Genomic DNA, 21,880 nt, shown 5'->3' on the forward strand with positions numbered 1-21,880 from the left:
GGGCCCCACGCACCGCAGGTCCGCAGTAGGCTGGCAGCAGGCATGCTTATTAAAAACCAGCTCCAGTTAATAAGTCCCCGCTTTGTAATTCAACAGGCTGCGAAGTCCTCCGTGCCGCTGGCGCCGCGGGTCCGTGGCTCCGCGGGGACCCCGCCCCCGCCCCCCGCGCGCGGCCGGAGCCACCCGGTGGGGTTTCGGCGCGCTGACGTGGGCGGATCAAAGCGACTGCCCGCGCCTTATAAAGCAGTTTGGGCGGCCCGCGCCGGAGACCGCGCCGCGCGAGCAGGAGAGCTCCGGCGAGCGGGCGAGCGCAGGCCCCGAGAGCCCGGGCAGCCCCCTGCAGCCTGAGTCCGCGCTACAGTCAGTCCTCGCGGAGCCCGAGCCGACCGCTGTTCGCGGGGATCCCGGGCGTCCTTCTGCTGCCGCTGCGCGAAGAGGGCGCCCTCGCCGCCTGCCCAGCCCGGAGAGCGCTCGGGTCCGCTGGGGGCCGCGCTAGCCGCTCCCCCGCCGGCCCGGGCAGCGGGGCACTCAGGGCGCGCCCGTCGAGCGCCCCAGGAGGTGAGCAGTGGCCGCTGGCAGCGCGCGGGTGCTCAGCTGGGACCTGCCAGGGCGGGGGCGTCCGAGTCCGAGGGGGATGGCGCGACCCCGTAGGGTAAGCACATCAAGTCCTTTTCCACACCTCCCCTCTGCGGTTCTCCGAGGAACCCCCTGGAGGAGCGCAGCGGCGGGGGCCTGGGGGGCGCGGGCTTTCCCGGCCTGTATGCTGGAGGTGGGATGTGCCGATTGTGCGGGCCGCTGCCAGCCTTCCCGGCCCGGTTCCCCCGATTCGACCCTCTCTCTCCCACTGGGCAGGCGAATGAGGTCATGCCCGAGCCATCCCGGGGGTGGGGGACTTGGATCGTGAGGCCGGGCAAGAGGGTGTGTGTGGCGGGGCGGGAGAGGGTGGCCAGAGGCGGAGAAGCACTGCAGCTTCTACCAAATTGGGGGCGGGGGGCGGACGCCTTGCTTTGAGACCGATTCCCCGAGGCGGCGGGGGAAGGGGAGAACTGGGACTTTGTTTACAGACCTGAGCTCCAGGCTGGGGGTGGGGAGGAGAAGAGTCCTGTCCCGGGACCGGAGGCACATCTGGAGCTGCCGCGAACATCTGGCTGAACTCGCGCACGAGCCCCACACCTCCCACCTCCTGGTGCTGAGGTGTCTCCGTGACCCTGAGGGTCCTTAGGCTCTCAGGGTCCAGCTCCAGAGGGGTGGCAGGAGGTGCCCCGGGTTCTCCCACCCCACCCTTCCCACTTCTAAAATAACCCGTCTCGCGGGTAACCCGGCGCATCGTTCGCAGCAGAGCAGACAGATTTCGCAAGACTGCCGGCTGGGGTCAAAGCCGGGTTGTGGGCCCGGCCTAGCTTCGCGTCGCAGGTAACCTTGAAGCGGTCGTTCGGCGTCACCGGCTTGCAGGGTCGGCTCTGCCAGCTGCGCAGCCCGAGGCTTCAGGCCTGGCCCGCGCCGACCTTGCGCGCCGCGTGGACACCCGGCCCCGAGCGCGGTGCCCGCTCCCGGTCCAGTGCGAGCTCCTCCCGGTAGCGGAGGCTCGGCGTGGCCCCGCCGGCTTGACTCAGAGGGGCGGCCGCCCTAGCGGTGGCGTTTCCAAGGACTTCAGAGCCCAAGGCTTATAACCACCTGTTGGAGCGGATTGCCGCTACTGAGCACCCGGTGCACAGCCCGGGAGGCCACTTCTCTCGCCGGCGGAGTAGCTTGGGCCTTAACCCCAGCGGGGGGAGGAAGGGACAGCTTGTCTCTCGCAGACACTGCGCTTTGACGCGGGCCCACTACGCGCCTGGCCCCGAGGGAACTTCCGCGCTGGGCCTGAAGCAAGGGGTCGAGCAGTTCGGGGCTGACCGCGGCAAGTGGATGTCTTATAGAACGACCAGCACGGAGAGGGCACTTACTCTACGCCTCATCCCGTCCCTAGACGGGGACACGGGGCTCAGGAAGAGGAGGGGACTTGTCCAAAGTCCCACGGCGCGGGAGGCAGCTGCGGATCCAACCTCGAACCCCGGCGTAGCGCCCCCTGGCGGGCCGGGGGCTCCGGGAGGCGAGTGCGCCCTGACCCGCAGGGCGCAGGCTGAGGGTGACCCAGCAGCGCGCGCCGCTGTACTGGACGCTCTTACACTCGACAGGAATAATCCGTCAGGACTCAGAGGGCCAGGCCAGGTGCTGCCTCTCCCAGCGACGTGCTGGGGTGGTGGAGGGAGAAGCTCGGGACCACCCGGCCTCTCAGAAAAAGCCTGGAGTAGCTGTAGGCCTGGGTCCCCGTTTGCTGTGACCAGGGCGCCCCTCCTCTCTCTGGGCGAGTTGGGCTGGACACGGATCCCCCGCTGCGAGTCCGCACTCTCCTCCGTCCGCGTGCAGTCCTTTCCTCCTCCCCACTCAGGAATGCAGGGCGCCTGGCGGGGGGGGGGGAGCCCACATTTCGGGATGGGGTGGGGGCGAAAAGAGACAGTGACTGGAGTTTTGATCCTCTCCCCTCCCCCCATATCCAGCCGATACACTTCTCGTTCTCAGGAGTGTGGCAGACTTTCAGGGCCGCAAGACAAAGGGTTTGGATGCAGGCTGGGTGGGAAGAGGGGGCTCAGTTACACTGAGAGCCCCGCTGAGACCCCTAGCCTTGGACTCCGCACGTTTGTAGTGAGCTCCTCCGTGTTAGGCGCCTAACGGGAGACTGGGAAGGAGGAAAAAGAAACGTAATTCAGGGTTTTCTCCCTGTCTTCTGGGTTATGCCGCAAGGCTTCAGAAAACAGTGCAGTTTCGAATCTGTGTGTGTGCTTAAGGCACTCACGGACACGCACACACTACACAGGCATTCGTAACAGTGGAAACTCAGGCAGAGAGGGGAGCTCAAAGACCGCAGGCTCCTGGGAGGCTCGAAAGACTTCGGGAGATGTGCGGTCAAGTCCAGTCCCTTGTTTCATAGAAGGGGAAACAGCCTGGGCGTGGTGGAGGGCTCGCCCAAACTCACACAGCCAGATGAGAACGCCCCCTTCCCGCTCAAGCGCCCCCTGTTAGGCGGGCGCCTCCTTTTCCAACTCCCCGAGTCCTTTAGAAAGGGATCTCTTTTCTTTGTCTCTGCTCCTTCCCAGGGGAGAGGGGCTGGAGAGCTGTGCTTGTCTCCGAGAGAACGTCAGGTGTTGGTAAATTTGGGAGAAGCTGGGAAGAGAGTTAACGAGGTGAGAATGAAGAGAGGGAAGACTTTAAAAAAAAAAAAAAAAAAAGATGAAAAAAAAAAAGAAAAAAACCCGAGAGGCGGCCCTGCGACCTGTGGGCGGGCGGGGTAGCGGTTTCTCCGCGGCCCCAGGACGTCCCCTGGCGGCCAGACGCGGCATCGCGTTGGCCCCGGGAGCACTGCTTAGCCTTGGCCAGGCTGTCCCGCCTTGGCTCCGGCCTGGGCACCACCCGATGCTCCAAAGCGGGGGCCGCTAGGCGGGGACTTGGAGACGCGGGACCACTGTACAAAGACCTTTGCCATTTCATTTCTCATCTTCCCTTTCACCGACGTCCAGAGCAAGCCCCCATTTCCTAGCGACCATCAGCGAACTCACAGGACACCTGGGAGTAGAACACTGAGCATAGATCTGCCGCTCACTGGATGAACGACGCCGTTCCACATCCCCGGGCCCCAGATTTCTCATCTGTGAGATGGGGGCAGTGATGGTACCTATGTCACAGGGTTCCTGGGAGGAGCAAATGCGATCAATTCAAATGCGATAAACTTCCTTTATAAAAGGCGAATTGTGTCTGAATCCCAGTTCGAATCACAGTTGTGTCCCTAGTCTACAGAGGAGGTAAACTGAGGCCCAGCGGGGAAAGAGAATTGCCAAGGCCCTCCCTACTAACTAGTAGTTCATGTTTTGGAGATAACGCACATCCTGGGCCGGCCATCTGCCCTCGCGCGCGCACCCGGCCTCGGCCCTGACCCCCTTCCTCCTTTCCTTTCCGTCCCTCCCGAGGTCTGTTTGTGCCCGGCTGCTCCCTCTGCCTCGGTCTCTAACCGCCTCTCTCCCTCTGTCTCTGGTCCAGTCGCCCCTTTCCCTGCCCGCGGGCAGGCTGGATCCCAGCCACGGGCCGCACTAGGTGGACACGCCCTCGGCCGCGCTCGAGCGACACCTAATTTGAGCCAGACGCCTGCCGCGTCCGGGGCTGTGCGGGGCGGGAGGCGACGCCCGCCGCGCGCTCGGCCTCCCCGGCCGGACCCCTCCTTTGTAATTTGAATAAAACGCCCCCCCCCCCGCGGCCCCCGCCCTGCGCGCCGCCTTAACCCGCCGCCTCCGCTCTCCCCGACTGCAGGCGGCGTGCGCGCAGGACGAGCGGCGGTGGCCGAGCGCGCGGCGGGACTTCGGTGCAGCTCCTCGAGGGTGCGACCCCCGAGCGCGCGTGCCGCGCGACCATGAGGGCGCGGCCGCGGGTCTGCGAGGCGCTCCTCTTCGCCCTGGCTCTCCAGACCGGCGTGTGCTACGGCATCAAATGGCTGTAAGTAGGGACCTCGCGTCTACGCAGTCGGGCTGTGGGACAAGCAGCTGGGGGCAGCCTCTAACATGAAGGGGGCCCCCTGGGGATCGGGTGAGCGTGCCCCGGACCGGGGAGCAGCAGTTGGCTTGGGGGTCGTGGGCAAGTCACCGTTCTTAAGCCTCCTTTTCCTACTCTGTAAAATACTGTCCCGGAGGGTTGTGAGGCCGGAGCGAGACAGGGCGTGGAAAGCGACAGAATTGCCCGCCCGGTCGTGTGCGGCTGAGCGTTGCGCAAGACCTCCACAGGGGCAGATGGAAAAAGACAGTGTGGTCAAGGGGCCCCATCAAGAGGGTCTGTGCCCCTGCACGCGGGCCTGCTCAGTATCAGGTTTCCTTGTCAGTCTCCTGACCCTCGCGGAACATCCTCAAACAGTCCTGACCCCTCCACCTGGGTGACCTTGGGGGAAGTGTCACTCAACCTCTGGGAGCCTCAGTGTCCTCTGTCAAAGGAGGGAAGGAGTCTCTCGCTCACTCAGACCAGATGAGAAGCGGCTCGTGAAAGAACTTGGTAAACTGTCAGATGCTATGCACATGTGAAGGGTATTCCTTTAGATAGAAATTATTAATGGACCGGTAGGTGGGAGAGGGAGGCTCTCTTGCATCCAGCAGAAGGGAGTGCCTGCGCTGTGCAGGGCTGTGGGCGCGCAGGGGGGTTGGGGGAGAGGAGTAAAACCCAGCCCCTTCCTGGAGGAGCTGCCCTCTGGGCTGGAAGAGATAAGCCCAGGCCGTAAATAACTCCAAGTGCCCTAGGAGTGACCAGGGTAGTGTTGTGGGGGCCCAGAGGAGGGGAGACCACCTGGTGGGGGGCACATACTTGGGACCTTGGGGTGATCTGTGAGCGGCGGTGCCCCTAAGTGGGGCCTGAGGAGTCTCTGGGACTTCGGTGGGTGGGGGCAGTGGGGAGGAGGGCACTTCAGGTGGAGGGACTCCCTGAGTGGTGGGGACATCCAGGACAGGACGAGTCTGGAGTTGGGGGGTGGGGAGGGAGCCATGCAGATAAGACAGGCAGGGACAGATTATGGGGACTGGGGAGGGGCTATGAGGAAGGTTCTTGGATTAGCTGTAAGACAGGGTGATTGTGGCTGGGCCGCCAGCAAACAGTACTGAGGTCACTGGTCCTGCCCCTTCTGGGGCTGAGTTATCGATTAATTGGTGATTCAGGAGAGGGACCCCATCTTTCTTGCATTTCTTGTTTGCAAGGAGAAGCATGGGCCCAGCGGCTCTCTTCGGCTGCTTCTGATTAGTTTTGTGAGACATGAGCCACCTTCTACTGCCGGTGCCTGGCACTGTGCCAGCTGGTGGGAACCCTGATCAGAGCGTCCAAGCCCTCCTCACCCACCACACCATTTTACAGATAAGGTAACTGAGGTCCCAAGCGGGGAGTGATTTGCCAAAGAGCCCTAGGAGCACCAGAGGCCAAGAACGGTGGGAATGCCAAGGCTCTGACAAGTGTGTGGCTTGCATGAGCCCCCATGTGGCATGTGGCCGGGGAGGGTCTAAACCCAACATCCATGCCGTGCCCACTGCATAGCCTGGGCTGCTGCAAAAATGGGTACAACTCAGGGTCTGGCTTACAGGAGCGCTCCTTAGGGAAGATGGACGGGTCAAAATGCAAAGTGGACTTTGGGCTGTGTCCTAGGAGAGGAAGTGTGGGAGCCCAGGGGAGGAGCCGTTAGTCCCATCTAAGGGAGGTGACTTTGGGCTGGGCTTCAAAGGGTCGTAGGATTTCGATGGGCAAGGATGGAATGCAAAGCAGGGATCTCAGCAGGAGGAACAGCAGGGACAAAAGCAGAGAGGCGGGCGGGCGCACAGTGGGGAAACAGAGAAACCAGGAGTTACAGGAGCCCGCTCCTAAATCCCCAGACTCTTTTCCAAGAGCTTTAGTCACTTAATTTTGATAATACTCTCATGAGGTAGGTGATATTGTTATCACTAGCGTTTCACAAATGAGGAAACTAAAGAACAGAGAGTTTCAGTTACTGGTCCAAGGTCACACAGCTAGGTAATGGTAGCTGTGGGATCAGAACCCAGGCAGGTGGGCTCCAACCAGCCAAGCCCCTTGATTGTTGTTAAAATTCTTGCTAGAGCCGGAGATATAGGGGGAGACAGGTGTGGAGTTTAAGCATAACAACTGTGTGTGTGTGTGTGTGTGTGTGTGTGTGTGTGTCCTTGTTACATGCCAAGCACTGCTCTGAGCACTTAAAAAAAAAAAAAAGATTTTATTTATTTATTTGAGAGAGAGAGAGAGCACAAATGGAGGGGGGAGGGGAAGAGGGAGAAGAACTCTCCTCCACTGAGCAGGGAGCCCGATGTCGGGCTCTGTCCCAGAACCCTGGGATCGTGACCTGAGCCGAAGGGAGACGTTTAACCAGCTGAGCCCCGCAGTTGCCCCCGTTCTGATCACTTTATGTAGATTGTTTCATTTGAATTTCCCAACCACCACGGGGGGAGGGGGGTGGGTTCTGCTGTCACCCTGGTTGAACAGAACAGGAAGCGGAGGCACAAGGGGCCTCTAACTCACAGGGTGGCACAGCTCCCAGGCAGCAGAGGCAGGATGTAGAGTTGGGGGGTCTGAGTTAGGGGTTTTGCTCCGTGGCTTCAGGGTCAAAGGGAGCCACGGGACAGTTGGAACTAGGGCAATGTACAGTGGGGCTGGAGGCTGGGGGCTCACCCAGGAGACTCAGCTATCCTGGGGTTGTCCCTGGGGGTCCTGCTGCCCTGGGCTTCGGAAGGGAACTGAAGGTGAAAGGAGCATCTGACACCGAAACTGAAACCAGATGTGGCTCGGTGGCCCAGAACGCCCACTTGTTGGAACCTGGGCCTCAGCCTGAGCTTTGCCACTTTTAGCCACAAGCCACGCCTCAGGCAAATCAATAGCTTCTGCCTCTCTGAGTCGCAGTTTCTTCATCTCTAAAATGGGAGTGAATGAGCTCTAGCCTGGGATCTGGGAAGCCTGGGTTCTGGCTTGGCTCTGCCTGATTGGCTGTGTACGTGTCTGGGCAAGCCGTGACCTTCTCTGGGCCTCTGTGTCCCCACTTGCACAATGCGATGGGGACACTGAGGCCCAGCAAGGGCCCATGACTTGTCCAAGATCTCCTGTTAGGCAAGCAATGGAGCTGGAGCTGAAGCCCAGTCTCGGCCCCCAAGCCACTCCCCCGAGAACCCTCGACTCTGAGATGAAAGAGACCTTGGCCACCACCGTGGCATCCTTGGCACAGGCCTTGCTTGTGAACTCTGTTGCCTTCTGTCCGTTCTTCCACCCTCTCCCCCGTGTCCCCATCCCCTGATAAACCAAAATGTTTTCAATTAGGGGCCTGCGGCAGCGAGGTAAGCCAGAGGAGATGTCCAGACGGGAACTCCCCCGCCTCCCGCCCTAATCCTTGATTACCTCCCCGAGGGGGGACTTAGTTAGAAACGGTCATTACCACTAATTACCAGATGACCGCATTGCCCTCCTTGGGAGTGGAATCCGCTGCCTCCTGTCTCCAGATCTCCCGGCCTGCAGGCTGCGGCTGGCTGCTCCGTCTGCCCCACTCTCTCCAGCAGCTCCTCGCCCCCCAAGGCTCTCCAGAATGCTTCCTATCTGTCCTCTGCCCTGCTTGGCGGTCGGAGCCTCATCTGGGGGAGTCCTCACTGGGGTTTCCCTCCTAGCACCTCTTCTCACCGCCGGCTGGGGAGGTGGAGGCTGGAAGATTTCAGAGCGGGACAGACCAATACCCAGAGTGGCCCAGGTCCCCAGGCACCAGAAGCACAGAGCACCCCCCGCTTCGGAGCCAAAGCACATGGCACTCAGGAATTGCCAGCGCTGAGCTCCCCTGGGAAAAGCCTGGGCCTTCATTATCCACTCCTGGGCTGGAACGGGAGCCCAGGGCAAGGACTCAGAAGGCAGCCTCGCTGCTTGAGTGCCCACCGCGTGCCTGGTGCTGTGTCAGGGATTTTCTTGAGTATCTCCTATCACCCTTCCCATTGTGGAACAGAGAACTGGTGTGGAGGGGAAGGAAGAAAGTTGGGCAGGAATGAAGGGCCCAGAGGGCTCAGGACAGGCAGAGTATCGGCAGCCCCCAGCCCAGCAGAGAGGGGATCCAGGAAGGAGAGGCCGGGTCTACGGGACGATGCCGTCGGTGGGAGACTGGGCATCTGGGCCCCCGAGCGCCTCTGTGTCGTCCTCTGTACAAAGGGGGTAGTCATCTCCCAGGCTGACCCCTCTGTGAGCATGGGGTGGGGGTAAAGCGAGGGGCTCTGCCAGCTGGGGAGTGCCGTGCCTGCGTGGGGTAGTGCATCCATGAGTGTGGGTAGTGTGAGCTGGGTGCGGGGGTGGGGGGGCTGTACCGACCAGGAAACAGGCCAGGGGGATGGCATCTGCCTCTGTGTGGTCACACCTCACCCAGTCTAGGCTGCAGGAATCCAGACCAGAGGTTCCCTGAGGGGTCCTCGGCCTGGACAGGCCTCCGGGGCTCAGAGGGCCAGGGAGGACTGGATGGCTCAGTGTAGGTCAAGAAACCATGTGGAAGGGGCGCCTGGGTGGCACAGCGGTTTTGGGCGCCTGCCTTCGGCTCAGGGCGTGATCCCGGCGTTATGGGATCGAGCCCCACATCAGGCTCCTCCGCTGGGAGCCTGCTTCTTCCTCTCCCACTCCCCCTGCTTGTGTTCCCTCTCTTGCTGGCTGTCTCTATCTCTGTCGAATAAATGAATAAAATCTTTAAAAAAAAAAAAAAAGAAAGAAAGAAAGAAACCATGTGGAAGGTTTGCATCCAAATACACCAGACATTTCCCTGCTCGTGGTTTGGAGGGTAGGGCCGGGCGGGAGTAGCAGTGAGGAGAGGCGGCCCGAGATAGCCACGATCGATCTCAGGCTGGGTCGTGCCAGCCCGACTGCAGACATCAGGCTGGGCCCACTTGTCCTGGCTCTGCCTTCTCTGCTTTGGAGTCGTGGGTTGGGTGGGGCACATGGCGGAGAGTGAGAGGCAGGGGGAAACTGACTTATTAGGACTTAATGCAGCACCTAGTGTCCCTCTTAGCCCCTCCAGGAGCTCTAGGAGTTCCCGTTTTGTAGGTGATGCTCAGAGAGGTGAAGCAATTTGCCCAAGATGAACGGCACATAGAGGTCAGAGCTGGAGCTAGAACCCAGGTCTTCTGATTCTGTCCGGTCCAGGATTCACCCAGCAAGAAGCAGAAGCAATCCCATGTATGAATGGTACAGATGTTTTATATGCATTATCTTATTGAAGTCTTGCCCTCGCCTTTTGAAGAGGAAATTATCATTTCTTTTTTAAAGATTTTATTTATTTATGTGACAGAGAGACAGCCAGCGAGAGAGGGAACACAGCAGGGGAGAGGGAGAGGAAGAAGCAGGCTCTCAGCGGAGGAGCCCGATGCGGGACTCGACCCCGGAACGCCGGGATCATGCCCTGAGCCGAAGGCAGACGCTTAACGACTGCGCTACCCAGGCGCCCGGAAATTATCATTTTCTTATAACAGATGAGGGCCATGAGGCCCGGAGAGGTTGGGGAACTTACCCATGTCACACGGCTGTGCCCGAAGTCTGAGCTCTTCCCTGGGCCGGCCCACGAGCGGGAACATCTGAGTCGTTGCCTTATAGGTGTGAATGGGTCTGTGTAGCCATCAGATTCAAGGCTCCTTGAGGAAAGGATCTGTGTCGCGTTCATTCCCAAATGAGTTCAGGAAGAGTTGGTGCTTAGTAAATATTTCTTCCGCAAGTCGGTCGGGTTCATGTATTCATTTAGGTACAGGAGCAAGGGGAAAGGTATTCCTGGGCAAAGCCGTGGTGGTAGGGCGGTCCCCGTCAGGAGCCCGGAGTCTGGTATGGCCACATGTCTAACGACGTGCTGGAGAGGGCTTTGAGGCAGCCCTTGGCCTTGACCAAGTGGGAACAGGTAGGAAAAGACCACCGGGGCAGTGACTGTGGTAGCTTCCCTCCCTGGGCAGCCCTGGGCGGTGCACGTGAGGCCCACCGAGTTAGTCCCCCAGGTAATGCTGAGAGGTTGCTGGCCAGGGAGAGGCCAAGTGACTTGCTCAAGGTCACAAGGGAGAATGGCAGACCCAGGAGTCTACCCCAGCCCGTGCTGTTCTTTAGCATGGTGCTGCCTCCCTCGGATCTCAGGTGGGGCGTTGTGGGATCTTGGCCTCACTAGGTCTCAGCTCTGACCCTGGGTGAGGACTGTGGGTTCGCAGAAGCGGGCAGCGCTGTGGCTGGGCCGGTCCGCGCCACCCCCACCCCCCAAGGCTTCCTCAAGTCTCTGCTGGCTTGCTGAGGGCCAGCTGGCTCTGAGGCAGGGGATGAATCTAGGCAGAACCCTTTAAAGCTGTTGGGGGTCCCTCTAAGCCTGCTTAGAGGAGGGGCTGCTCTTTGCCGAAGGACCTGGGAGAAACTTGCATCCAGGATGTACCCCTGGTCCTGGAGCCTTGCAATCCCAGTGCCTAGAGCAGGAATCTGGGAAGCTCCTCGGTCCTATAACATCACCAGGGCTCGTAGAGACCCCCAGGCCAGCAGTTCCCAAACTATGGATGAGGTTTCTCAGACAAAGGGCTTTGTGCTCAGCCGCCTCCTGAGTTAGACAAAACCAAGCCTGTTGCTTTGCTGTGGGACTTCTCAGGGCCTTTAAAATGTAAATGTGCATCAATTGCTCTCCAAGGGGGGGAACGGAGTATATCATGTTCCCCAAATGTGCTTATGCATGGATCCCTTTTCAGAGTGTCTCACTGGAACCCATTCTGGGAAATACAGTTTACAGGTACAGACGCTGAAGCCCAGAAAAGGACAGTGATTTATCTAAGGGCACACAGCAAGTTCATGGCTAAGTCTAATTTATCACAACATTGAGCGGCTCCTTAATCCTTTAATAAATTCCTTGCACGTGTGTGGGATTTTACAGCCCAGTAAATGAATTTCATAATTAAACGAACGGATATATGGTAAGCTCCTAACTCGTACTGTATATCTAGTAAGTGCTCAGTTAGTGGTATGGATTATGATGTGACTGTAAACACCTAGCATGTAGCGCGGTGTCCAGCACATACAGAGGCTGGGGGTTGACTGAACGTTGAATAAGGAGTCGTAATTCACAGCGATGTGAGAACTAAACAAGGAGGGGGGCCTGGGTGTTTTGTGAGCTGTTAAACTGTTCATTGTTAGGATAATGACAGTAGGTCCTATATTATGAATGAGGGCCTGGCCCAGAGAGGGACAGTGATGTGCCCAAGGTCACGGGGAGCGGAGGGGGAGCCGTTGCTCTGCCGGGGCAGGGTCCTTGGGTCTTAGTTTCCCAGCTCCTGCCAGCAAAGGCACCCCCAGCCCATCGAGGGAAGGCTGGGACCAGTAGGGCAGGTGCAACGGGGCCCCTCACGCTCTGTCTTTCCTTCCATTGGGTGCTGCCCTTCGGTGGCGTGCAGGGCGCTGTCCAAGACCCCGGCGGCCCTCGCGCTGAACCAGACGCAGCACTGCAAGCAGCTGGAGGGGCTGGTGTCGGCGCAGGTGCAGCTCTGCCGCAGCAACCTGGAGCTCATGCACACCATCGTGCACGCCGCCCGCGAGGTCATGAAGGCCTGCCGCAGGGCCTTTGCGGACATGCGCTGGAACTGTTCCTCCATCGAGCTTGCCCCCAACTACCTGCTTGACCTGGAGAGAGGTAGGGAGCCGGCGGGGGCTGCCGGGGCCTGCGGAATGCGTGCAGGTGGGGATGGATGCGTTCAGGCCTACACGGACGTGTGTTTGGAGAGGTGGGTGGACTCACGGGCGGACGGATGGATGTGGATGGCTCGGCGATGGCTGGATGAGTGACTCCCTGGGCGGTGGAGGGATGCACAGAGAAGAATGCAGGTGTGGATGGACGGATGGATGGCTGAACTCATCGTAGATATGGGAATCCAGGCATGACTCGATGAACGAACGAATACATAGAGAGGGACTATGCCAGTGTCAGCGTAGCACACGTGCACGTGTACCCCAATGCAGGAAGAAAGGGTGGATGCGGCCGGGAGGCTCTGGGGAGGGGAGGAGGTAACACGAGGACAGGAGAGCCCACCTTCGCGCAGACAGGTGGGCACGGGTCATTCTAGACCGAGGTGACGGCAGGTGCTGTGAGGTGCACAACGGCGGGGGGGGGGTAGGGGCTCCACCTTCTGAAACAGGTGGCTTCCGGGGTCTTTGATGGGCAGCAGTGCCCCATGGATCTAACCTCACCCCTGCACGGTAACAGCTATGGTTTGTGCAGCACTTGACAAAGCTTCCTCCCTTCCCAAATTATCTGAACTCTAGAGCAAGCCTGTGAGGTAGGGATTAGCATTCCCATTGCACAGTTAAGCAGACTGAGGCTTGAGAAGGGGCGGGGACTCGCGTGGACCTAAGGCGAGGACACTCTACAGCAGAGGCATGTTGGGCCCGGATTGGTTTCCCCAGGCTGCTGTGACAAAGTCCCACAAACAGGGACTTCATGCAACAAAGCTCTGTCGCCCAGTTCTGGAGGCTGGCAGTCTGAAATCAAGGAGCCAGCAGCGCGGGGGCTCCCTCCGATGGCCCCAGGGAGGATTCTTGCTTGCCTCTTCTTAACTTTCAGCGGCTGCCAACAGCCTCGGTATTCCTTTGCTTGTAGATATATTGCTTCAATCCCTGCTTCTGTCACATGGGGTTCCCCGGCCACGTATCTGTACCCACGATTCCCCCTTTCTGTAAGGACACCAGTCATTGGGGTCAGGCCCACCCTGATCCAGGATGACCTCATCTTAGTTCCATCACACCTGCCAAGACCCTCTTTCTAAATAAGGTCATGTGCATAGGTACCAGGGGTCAGAACTTGACCCTATCTTTTTGGGGGACACGTTTTAACCTGCAGCTGGCTCTTTGCACACTCATCTGCCCCTCGGGTCCCGAGTTCTGTGAGGAGTAACCCCCCACACTCAGTGCAGGGAAGCAGGGGAAGATCTGGAATCGTGAGTGTGTGCGAGCAGGGGCGCCTGTGGGTGTGCGGGCTTTGCGGGCCTCTGGAGGCGGGGGCGAGCTTGCGAGTGAGTGTCCAAGTCAGCTAAGGTACGCGTGGCAGAATGGGCAAGTGACAGATTAATGTCCCTAGTGCTGTCCTCCACCTGATCGTAGCCCCTGTCCCCTGCCGGCCCCACGGAGGCAGGCAGGGGCTCAGGAGGAGGCCCTCAGGCCTGGGTGAGGTCCTGTCCCCTGGTCACCCGCCCGGGCTGACCCAGCACCTCCCCGCAGGGACCCGGGAGTCAGCCTTCGTGTATGCGTTGTCGGCGGCCGCCATCAGCCACGCCATCGCCCGGGCCTGCACCTCCGGCGACCTGCCCGGCTGCTCCTGCGGCCCTGTCCCAGGTGAGCCACCCGGGCCCGGGAACCGCTGGGGAGGATGTGCGGACAACCTCAGCTACGGGCTCCTCATGGGGGCCAAGTTTTCCGATGCTCCTATGAAGGTGAAAAAAACAGGATCCCAAGCCAATAAACTGATGCGTCTACACAACAGTGAAGTGGGGAGACAGGTAACCACCCACCCCACCCACCCCAGATGGTTGTGCTTGTGCCAGTAGGCCAGGAAAGGGCCACCAGTATGCCCTGATGGAGGGGGTGGCGGGGGGGACGGGCCCTGATCCCCCCACACCGATGTGCTCCCGGGCTCCCCCCGCTCTCCCCTTTCCAGCTGCTTGCGGCTTGCCAGGCTCCTCCTCCTCTAGGGGGTCCACCAGGATTGGAATTGAGAATGTTGGGCGGAGCAGAAGGAACACTGAGCTAGGAGTCAGGAGCTCCAAGTCCCCGCCTTGGCTCTGGCACTAAACTGGCTGTGTGACATTGAGCAAGTCACTTCCTCTCTGGCCTCAGTTGTTTCCATCTATAAAATGGACTGGCTGGGTGCTCTCTAGTCCCCATTGGCCGTGTTCCTCTGGCTTCTCCCGTGGGGCCTCAGGCGAGGCTGGGTGTGGGAGAAGGCGTGGGGAGGGCTGTGGGGCAAGAGTCTTAGCCTACAGGGTGCTCTCCTTGGCCCTAACAAGGACGCCCGCCCAGCTCCAGAGTGCGGTTGGCCCTCAACGTCTGTTACTCCCAGCGTCTCATGAATGCCTCACCTCATTCCACAGAAGGTTGGGGTGAATGAATAAGTAAATGAACGGACCTTTTCATTTTTAGAAAATTAAAAAAAACCTTTTTTGCCAATCTGAGCACCAGGCCCTATGGTGATGCCTGATGAGTCTTCTGTCCTGAAGTCCGCAAATCCCCCGCGAGGAGGGGCTGCTACCCCCCTTACACACAGGGAGTGGTGGGGCCTGAGGGGTGGTGTGGCGGGTGCAGATGGCATCTCTTGGTTTCCTGCAGCCCCAGCAGGCCCACTGTACAGAGGCAGCAAGGGAGACAGAAAGAGCTTAGGTGGCTTGGCCAAGGACTCAGGGTGCGATGGAGCCCAGGTCTGTTGGACTCCAAGTCCAGAGGTTTCCACGTCCTGACCTTTCTCTCTCACTGTTCTCTCATGGAAGAATTCTAGGATGTCCAGGCCATGTTTGGACAGTTGGGAAAACTGAGGCCAAGAGACACCAGGGGCCTGTAGAAGGGCCTGGCCAGGGACCCAGGACTCCTGCCTCTCAACCCTGCTGGCCTGCCCCCATCCTTGGGAAGCCGGCCCCCAGTTCACGAACCCAGCCTCACTCCTACCCACGGCCAGGCCTGAGCCTCATGCTGCCGGGAGCACAGCCATCCCCCCACCATGCAGTCCACACAGGCTCCTTAGACTCATTGGGGCTGTCCCTGCGGGGCTGGCCTCCCTGGGGCCATCTGCAAAAGGACCCAGTTCCCCCCCCCCCTTGGTCCCCCTGGGCCACAGGGCTCGTGAGGGTTAAACGAAACAGCAGATCCAGCGTGTTTCGCACAGGCTCATGGCGGGCATCCGGAAGCTCTGGGCCCCTTCCCACCCACTGAGCTGAGGAGCTAAATGTAGTTGACTGTCCTTGATGATTCAGAAGTACCTTGATGCCCTTGGGAGGTTGAAGGTGCCCTGCGGGCAGCTTCACCTCATTCCTGTGCTCTTCACAGCTTTGCTGAGCCAACTCCAGACTCTAGAGCCAGTGGACTCCCTCATCCCCACTTCCTGGCCCCGGTGAAGGAGAGGGGCCCTGGGACCTTACCAGCCCCTGCACTAACTCACCGAATGATTTTGGGCAAGTCTCTGCCCTCTCTGTGCCTCAGTTTCCCCATCTTTCTAATGCAGGGGTAGGCCCAGGGGACCCATAAGCCTTGCAGCTCCGCAGAGGGCAGGCGGAGGGCTGGCCTGGGCCGAGGGATCCGAGTCCTGGGTGCAAAGAAGCAAGGGTTAATTCGCAAAACTGAACCGCCTACAGAAGCCATCTATCTAACGCGTGCCCCTCCGGTACACCTGGGGAAACTGAGGCCCGAGGAAGCTGATGGGACGGAGTCATTTTGGAAACTGGGGCTAGAGTCTCCCCAAGCCCCAGAGCCCGAGCCTCCCCACTCCACCACAGTCATTAGACTGAGTTTTCAAACTGGTATTGATTTGACTTTTAGAGTTCACAAAGCAACCCTTTCATACGCGTCCTGCCATTGAATCCCTGCGGCCATTCTGCAAGGGTGGCAGCGAGGTGCCTGCCCCGCACAGAGTAGGACAGAGTCGCTGGCCGGTGGAGGGGCTTGCTGGGGCTCACGAGGCTGTGGAGGGGAAGGGCCAGCCAGGCCAGGGAATGCGCCCCCATGCACTTACCTCCTGCCTCTTTTCCCCCCACCCTCTCTCCCTCCTCATTCCTCCCCTTCCTTCCTTCTCTTTTTTCCCTTTTTCCCAACCAGCATTTAGTGAGCCCCAGTTTGGTGTAAGAGAAAAGTATGGAGCAATGAAAAGCCATGGCTTTTGGAATTGCCCGCAGAGCTGAGTTCAGATCCCGGCTCCAGGATTTTCTAGCTGTGCGACCTTGAGCTTGAGACTTGGCCTCTCAGAGCCTTTGTTTTCTCTTTTGAAAATGGGGAAAGTAATGATACCTCCCGAGAAGGACTGTTATGACGATTAAGCCCTATTATGTATTTGGGCACTTGGCATCTGTTACCCCAGCAAAGGCCACTCCCTTGCTGTCCCTGCCAGCCACCCCCGGCTGGAGAAGGAGCTGAGATCCTCCAATGCTCCCCAGCTTTAGAGCCAAAAGCTCCCTCACTTGAGGCCCAGAGGAGGTGATGACTCCTTGAGAGCACCCGGCATGTGGGAGGGCAGGTCCCCGGGCAGGCCAGGGAGGGGGCTGCGGCCGCCCAGCCCGACGCCCTCCCCTGTCTGCAGGCTCTGCGCGCCTCTCTGGAGGTGAAGTGTAAGTGCCACGGCGTGTCCGGCTCCTGCTCCATCCGCACCTGCTGGAAGGGGCTGCAGGAGCTCCGGGACGTGGCTGCCGACCTCAAGACCCGCTACCTGTCGGCCACCAAGGTGGTGCACCGACCCATGGGCACCCGCAAGCACCTGGTGCCCAAGGACCTGGATATCAGGCCTGTGAAGGACTCGGAGCTTGTCTATCTGCAGAGCTCCCCTGACTTCTGCATGAAGAACGAGAAGGTGGGCTCCCATGGGACGCAAGACAGGTAAGGGCCTGCCGCCGGGCACATGGTCTCGCCTCAGCTGGCGTCTGGAGGATGGAGTCCCTGCCCAGTTGAGGGAGGTGGCCCCAGGAGTGCCAAGCAGAAGTGCCAGGGCCCAGGGGCTGCCAGCAGAGCTCCTGGGAGTGGCCGTTGCATACCTCGCCCAGGCAGGGGCCCCCGGGGAGCGGAGGCTGGTGGGAGCCCCCTCCTTCCCCCCGGGTGGGGGAGACAGGGAGACACAGTGACCACACTGGGAGGCTGGCTGGGAAAGCAGCTGCCCCGCACAACACGGGTCCTCAGTCAGTGTTTGTCAAATGAGTGAGTGAAGGGTGAGTGTCATGTAACCTGCTGGTGGGACAAATGAGGACGTGAGGCGCAGGAGACAGCAGCCAGCTCACAGCCATGCAGGAAGTCTGCTCAGAGCCAGAGACGGAACCCGGGCGGCTGCTTTTCACAAGGGCAGCAGGAGCGGGAGGGCTGGCTCATGGACAGACAGTTTTCCCATGTCCCCAGCTCACGGGCCCCAGCTCTCTCTCCCCTTGGTCCCCACTTCAAGAGCCGGGGTTGGGGTCCCTACAGCTGGCCCCTTCACGACTGCCAAAGCCGGCTCAGGACAGGAGAAAGAAAGGGAACCAGGGTGACTGCGGACCTACTGTGTGCCAGGCGGGGCTGGTGAAGATTCAGGGCAGCAGTGTTTCCCAGAGACTGTTCTAGGAGAACTTAGTCCCGAGACGTTACATAGAAACAGCTCTGCAATCAAATGTGATTGGGAAATTCTCTTTGGCGATTTGCAAAGCACGAGAACATTTTAAAGGCTCAGAGGAATCCCATAGTAAAGGATCTGCCTAAGCCAACGTTTCCCAGAGGTGTTTGGCTGTGGAACTCTTTTATTAAGGAGCCCCTAATAGCATTCCACAAAACTAGTGTTCTGCAGGGTTAAAAGAATATTGAACCAGAGCGAGGGTGTCTGAGAACGGGTCTGGCACATAGTTGGTACCCCGCCAGCATTTGCTTCCTCTTCAGCCCACGTTCCTGTCTCCCAGAGAGGGGGGCTGGTGTGGGGGGCTCCCTCGTCACAGGCCGGGGCAGCAGACTCAGTGAGGAGGCCCTGGCTCCCATCTGGAGACCAGATTGAGGGGGGTCGGGTGGAGTGAAGATGGAACCAGGTCGGGCCAGGGAGACAGGAAGGAGTGAGAGTCTGGTCTGAGGCAGCCAGGGTGGGTGTGATGAGGATGGGGTGGGGGCAGAAGGATTCTAGAACCCAGAGAGGCTGGGGAAAGGCCAGAGCACACAGAGGGCCTCCCCGGATCCATGCGGGGATGTGTGCGCGTGCGCGTGCGCGGGAAGGATCGTTCCCACCCCGGCGCTGCAGTTTCCTAGCTGTGGCGTCTTGAGCAAATCCCTGCACTTGCGAGGCTCAGCCTCGTCTGTGCAACGCAGAGGGTACCGCGCCTCCGAGGGGTGGCCAGCAAGTGCCCGTTACCCTTCCTGGGCAGATCCTCTGTGCTAGGCAGCGTCAGTCCCATGGGAAGGCTCATTAATGGTGCTCTCCCCTCCCCCCACCCCCGGCTGCCAGGCCTCTGCTTTCCCAGGAGCCCCCACTCTGCTTGCCCCCGAACCACAGACGAGGAGGCCCCATCCCTCAGCACCGGCTGCCTCCCTTGCTTTCTCTGAATGCCTCCCCCCACTTGCCACCAGGTTTCTTGCCATGCTTGGCTCTCAGCCATTCCTCTGAAGATGGGCTTTTGCAGACATCTGTGTGGGTCAGCTTTTTCTGCAGTCACAAACAGCTCCAAAATCTCAGTAGCTTACAACCAGAGACACTTTCCCATCTATTTATGAGACGAGGCTCTGGCGGGCATAAGGAAGGGGGAGAAACGAGGTTAGATTATGACAGAGGAAAGCCCAAGGTGAGGGGAGTCCTGAGGTGCCCTGACCCAGCCTGGACATCAAGGAAGGCTTCCTGGAGGAGGGGGAAACATGAGCTTTACTAGGTGAGGGGAGTTGGGAGTACAAGGGGTTGGAGGTAAATGAGTTTCGTTAACTGTAGGAAGCGTGTGCACGGGTGGCAGCTCTCTAGAGGCTGGCCCCCTAGCTGGGGACAGCACCCTGTGGCCCTCCTCACATCCAGCTTGGTGAACTGAGGCCTCAGCAGCAGTCAGCATTCCAAACCCAACCCTCTTGTCATGCTTCTTTCAGTGGCCCCTGCACTGATGAAACCTGCCCTGGGCCCCGGGATCTTTCTCCAAGCCCCACTCTCCTCAGCCCTAACCCCCACTCTCCGTCCCCCTCAGCGCCACTGCAGACCTTGTCTGGTTCTGGGGTTGGAGGCCAGGTTTCAAACACTGCATGTCAGGGATCTAGAAATAAAAACGAAAAACTCTTCCCTCTTCCTACCACCCTTCCCTGGAGGAGTTGTCCGGAGACCTCCAGGATAAGGCTGAGGGGCATGAACGGTGTTGAGTGACTAAGCAAAGTCACCTCTGTTAAGTGGCTTGCCTTGAGTCACATGCCGAGGAAGTGGCAGCGCTGGGGTTTGAACCCAGGTCTGTCTGACTCTAGGACACGTGTTCTTCCTGCTGTTCCTTTCTGCCTGCAACTGCTGGCAGCCCCTACCTGCAGGCCACTTTCGCCTCCCGACTCTCCTTCCCTGCGCCCCCTCCTTCCCACCCCATGGCCTCCTCCCAGCCCAGGTCTCGGCCTCTTTCTCTGGCCTCCCTACTTCCAGCACTACCCCTTCCATCTGTTCTCACCCCTTAGATTAGGTCCAGTTCTTTGCCTTTGCCCAGGCTGTTTGTTTTCTTTGCCCCCAACACCCTTTCCCTCCTCTCCATCTTAGATTTCTGCTTGTCTTTCATGACATGGTCTAGATGACCCTCCTCCAGGAAGTCTTCCCAAACTCTCACAGACCCCATGCTTACACTGTGACTCTGGGCAGGCTCCCTTTCCATTCTGTGGCTTAGTTTCCCCATCAGGAAGTATGAGGGCTGAACTTAGTCATCTCTAGAACTTGCCCATCTTGGACATTCTGGGATTCTCGGGACAACATGGCTGTGGGGACCCAGCTGCCTCCCATAACAACATCCCTGCTAGCCTGAGCCCGGCTAGAGGAACTGCCAACCTGCAGCTGGATATTTGGGGTCCAAGGGACCTTCAGTGTCTTCTCCCCCAGGAGTGTGATTCGGAAAGAAATGCAACCCCTGGAAGCTTCTGGGTTCTCTGCCCTTAGGGTGTGCTAGACTTGGTTTCAGGAGCCCTGCGCTTAAGCCCTGCTTGCCCACAGACTCCTGTGAGACCTTGAACAGGCCTCTGCCGTTTGCCGAGCCCATTGCCATCTGTACAATGGGCATAATAATTCCACTGACCCAAGGACCCCGCCTGCCTCCTAGAAGATAAAATACTGGAGGGAAACGCCTGGCACACAGGGGCAAATGGTTGACAGAGGCTCGCTCTCAACGAACAGTGTGCCACATACTCACTTTGCCTCGCATCTAGTGCTGTTTTGTCTGTTCCAGAATTATCCTGGGATTCTCAATGTAAAAACGATCTTTACATTTGTTACAATATAATTCAAGATCGGATATGAAGACAGGGTCATTAGAGTGGTTTGAGGCTCCTTCCACTATTTAGAAGTAGAAAGAATAGAAAAAAAGACACCTCCAAGAAAACAAAACCATGCCTTCATTTGGACGCATGCCTAGTAGAAATCCAGGGGAAAGGGAGAAGTACCCTCAGGGAAAGGGATTATTTACAGTTCCCCAAAGACCAAGACACCTTCTAGAGATGCTGAGCGGGCAGCCCCGGGCAGCGGGAGGCTGCGGGACCCCGGTGGGCGCGCGCGCTCCCTGACCGCCCCTTGCCACCCCACCCCCCAGGCAGTGCAACAAGACGTCCCACGGCAGTGACAGCTGTGACCTCATGTGCTGCGGCCGTGGCTACAACCCCTACACGGACCGCGTGGTCGAGCGCTGCCACTGCAAGTATCACTGGTGCTGCTACGTCACGTGCCGCCGCTGCGAGCGCACGGTGGAGCGCTACGTCTGCAAGTGACGGACGCCCTGACGCCCGCGCCGGGGACCCTCGGAGCCCCGACCCCCCACCAGGGCCCGGACACACCCCGCCCATGATGGTCGCTTGGGGATCCCAGATGCCGGCCGTGCGAGGTGGCTTGTGCTTTGCCTCCACGTGGAAAGCGCCGGGGACAGAAGGCCTGGCCACCCTGGAAGGAGGGCCAGGACATCAAAGGAAACCGACAAGATTAAAAATAACCAGGCAGCCGGAGCCCGGGAGTGCCCACTCGCGCCTTCCAGGCCGCTCTAAGAAGCCAAGGGGCATGGGGTTGGCAGGACTGCTACGGACTTGACCTTTCACAGCCAGAGACACCAACCTCCCGGGAAGGGGGGAGGGGTCCGCCTGCCCCCATCAGAATGTTCTGCAGGCCCAACCCTTGAGACCCAAACGGCTGCCCCCAGGGTCTGAGCCTGCTGGGCCCACCACATGGAACCACTAGCTTGGGTTGTAAATTTTTTTTGTTGTTGTTTTGTTTTGTTTTGTTTTGTTTCTTCCTTTGGGATGTGGGAGCTACAGAAATATTTATAAAACATAGCTTTTTCTTTGGGGTGGCTTGCCTCAATTCCTCTTTATATATTTTATATATATATATATAAATAAATATATATAATGATCTCTATTTTAAACAAGCTTTTTAAACAGCTGTATGAAATAAATGGTGAGAGAACCCCAGCCC

General features: G+C 59.1%; 1 protein-coding gene across 1 annotated transcript; it reads left to right on the plus strand.

The window, feature by feature from the left end:
* The first annotated feature begins 253 nt into the window (after positions 1-253).
* Positions 254-21,670, plus strand: WNT11 (Wnt family member 11). The gene is made up of 6 exons (XM_026518128.4): positions 254-558; positions 4,339-4,521; positions 11,970-12,205; positions 13,786-14,063; positions 16,844-17,136; positions 21,009-21,670. Exons 2-6 carry the CDS (start codon positions 4,439-4,441, stop codon positions 21,181-21,183), a joined length of 1,065 nt encoding a protein of 354 aa, XP_026373913.1. The 5' UTR covers positions 254-558; positions 4,339-4,438; the 3' UTR covers positions 21,184-21,670.
* Positions 21,671-21,880: the final 210 nt, after the last annotated feature.

This window comes from Ursus arctos, unplaced genomic scaffold (assembly GCF_023065955.2).
Source record: "Ursus arctos isolate Adak ecotype North America unplaced genomic scaffold, UrsArc2.0 scaffold_22, whole genome shotgun sequence".
In the NCBI taxonomy this organism is placed as follows: domain Eukaryota; kingdom Metazoa; phylum Chordata; class Mammalia; order Carnivora; family Ursidae; genus Ursus; species Ursus arctos.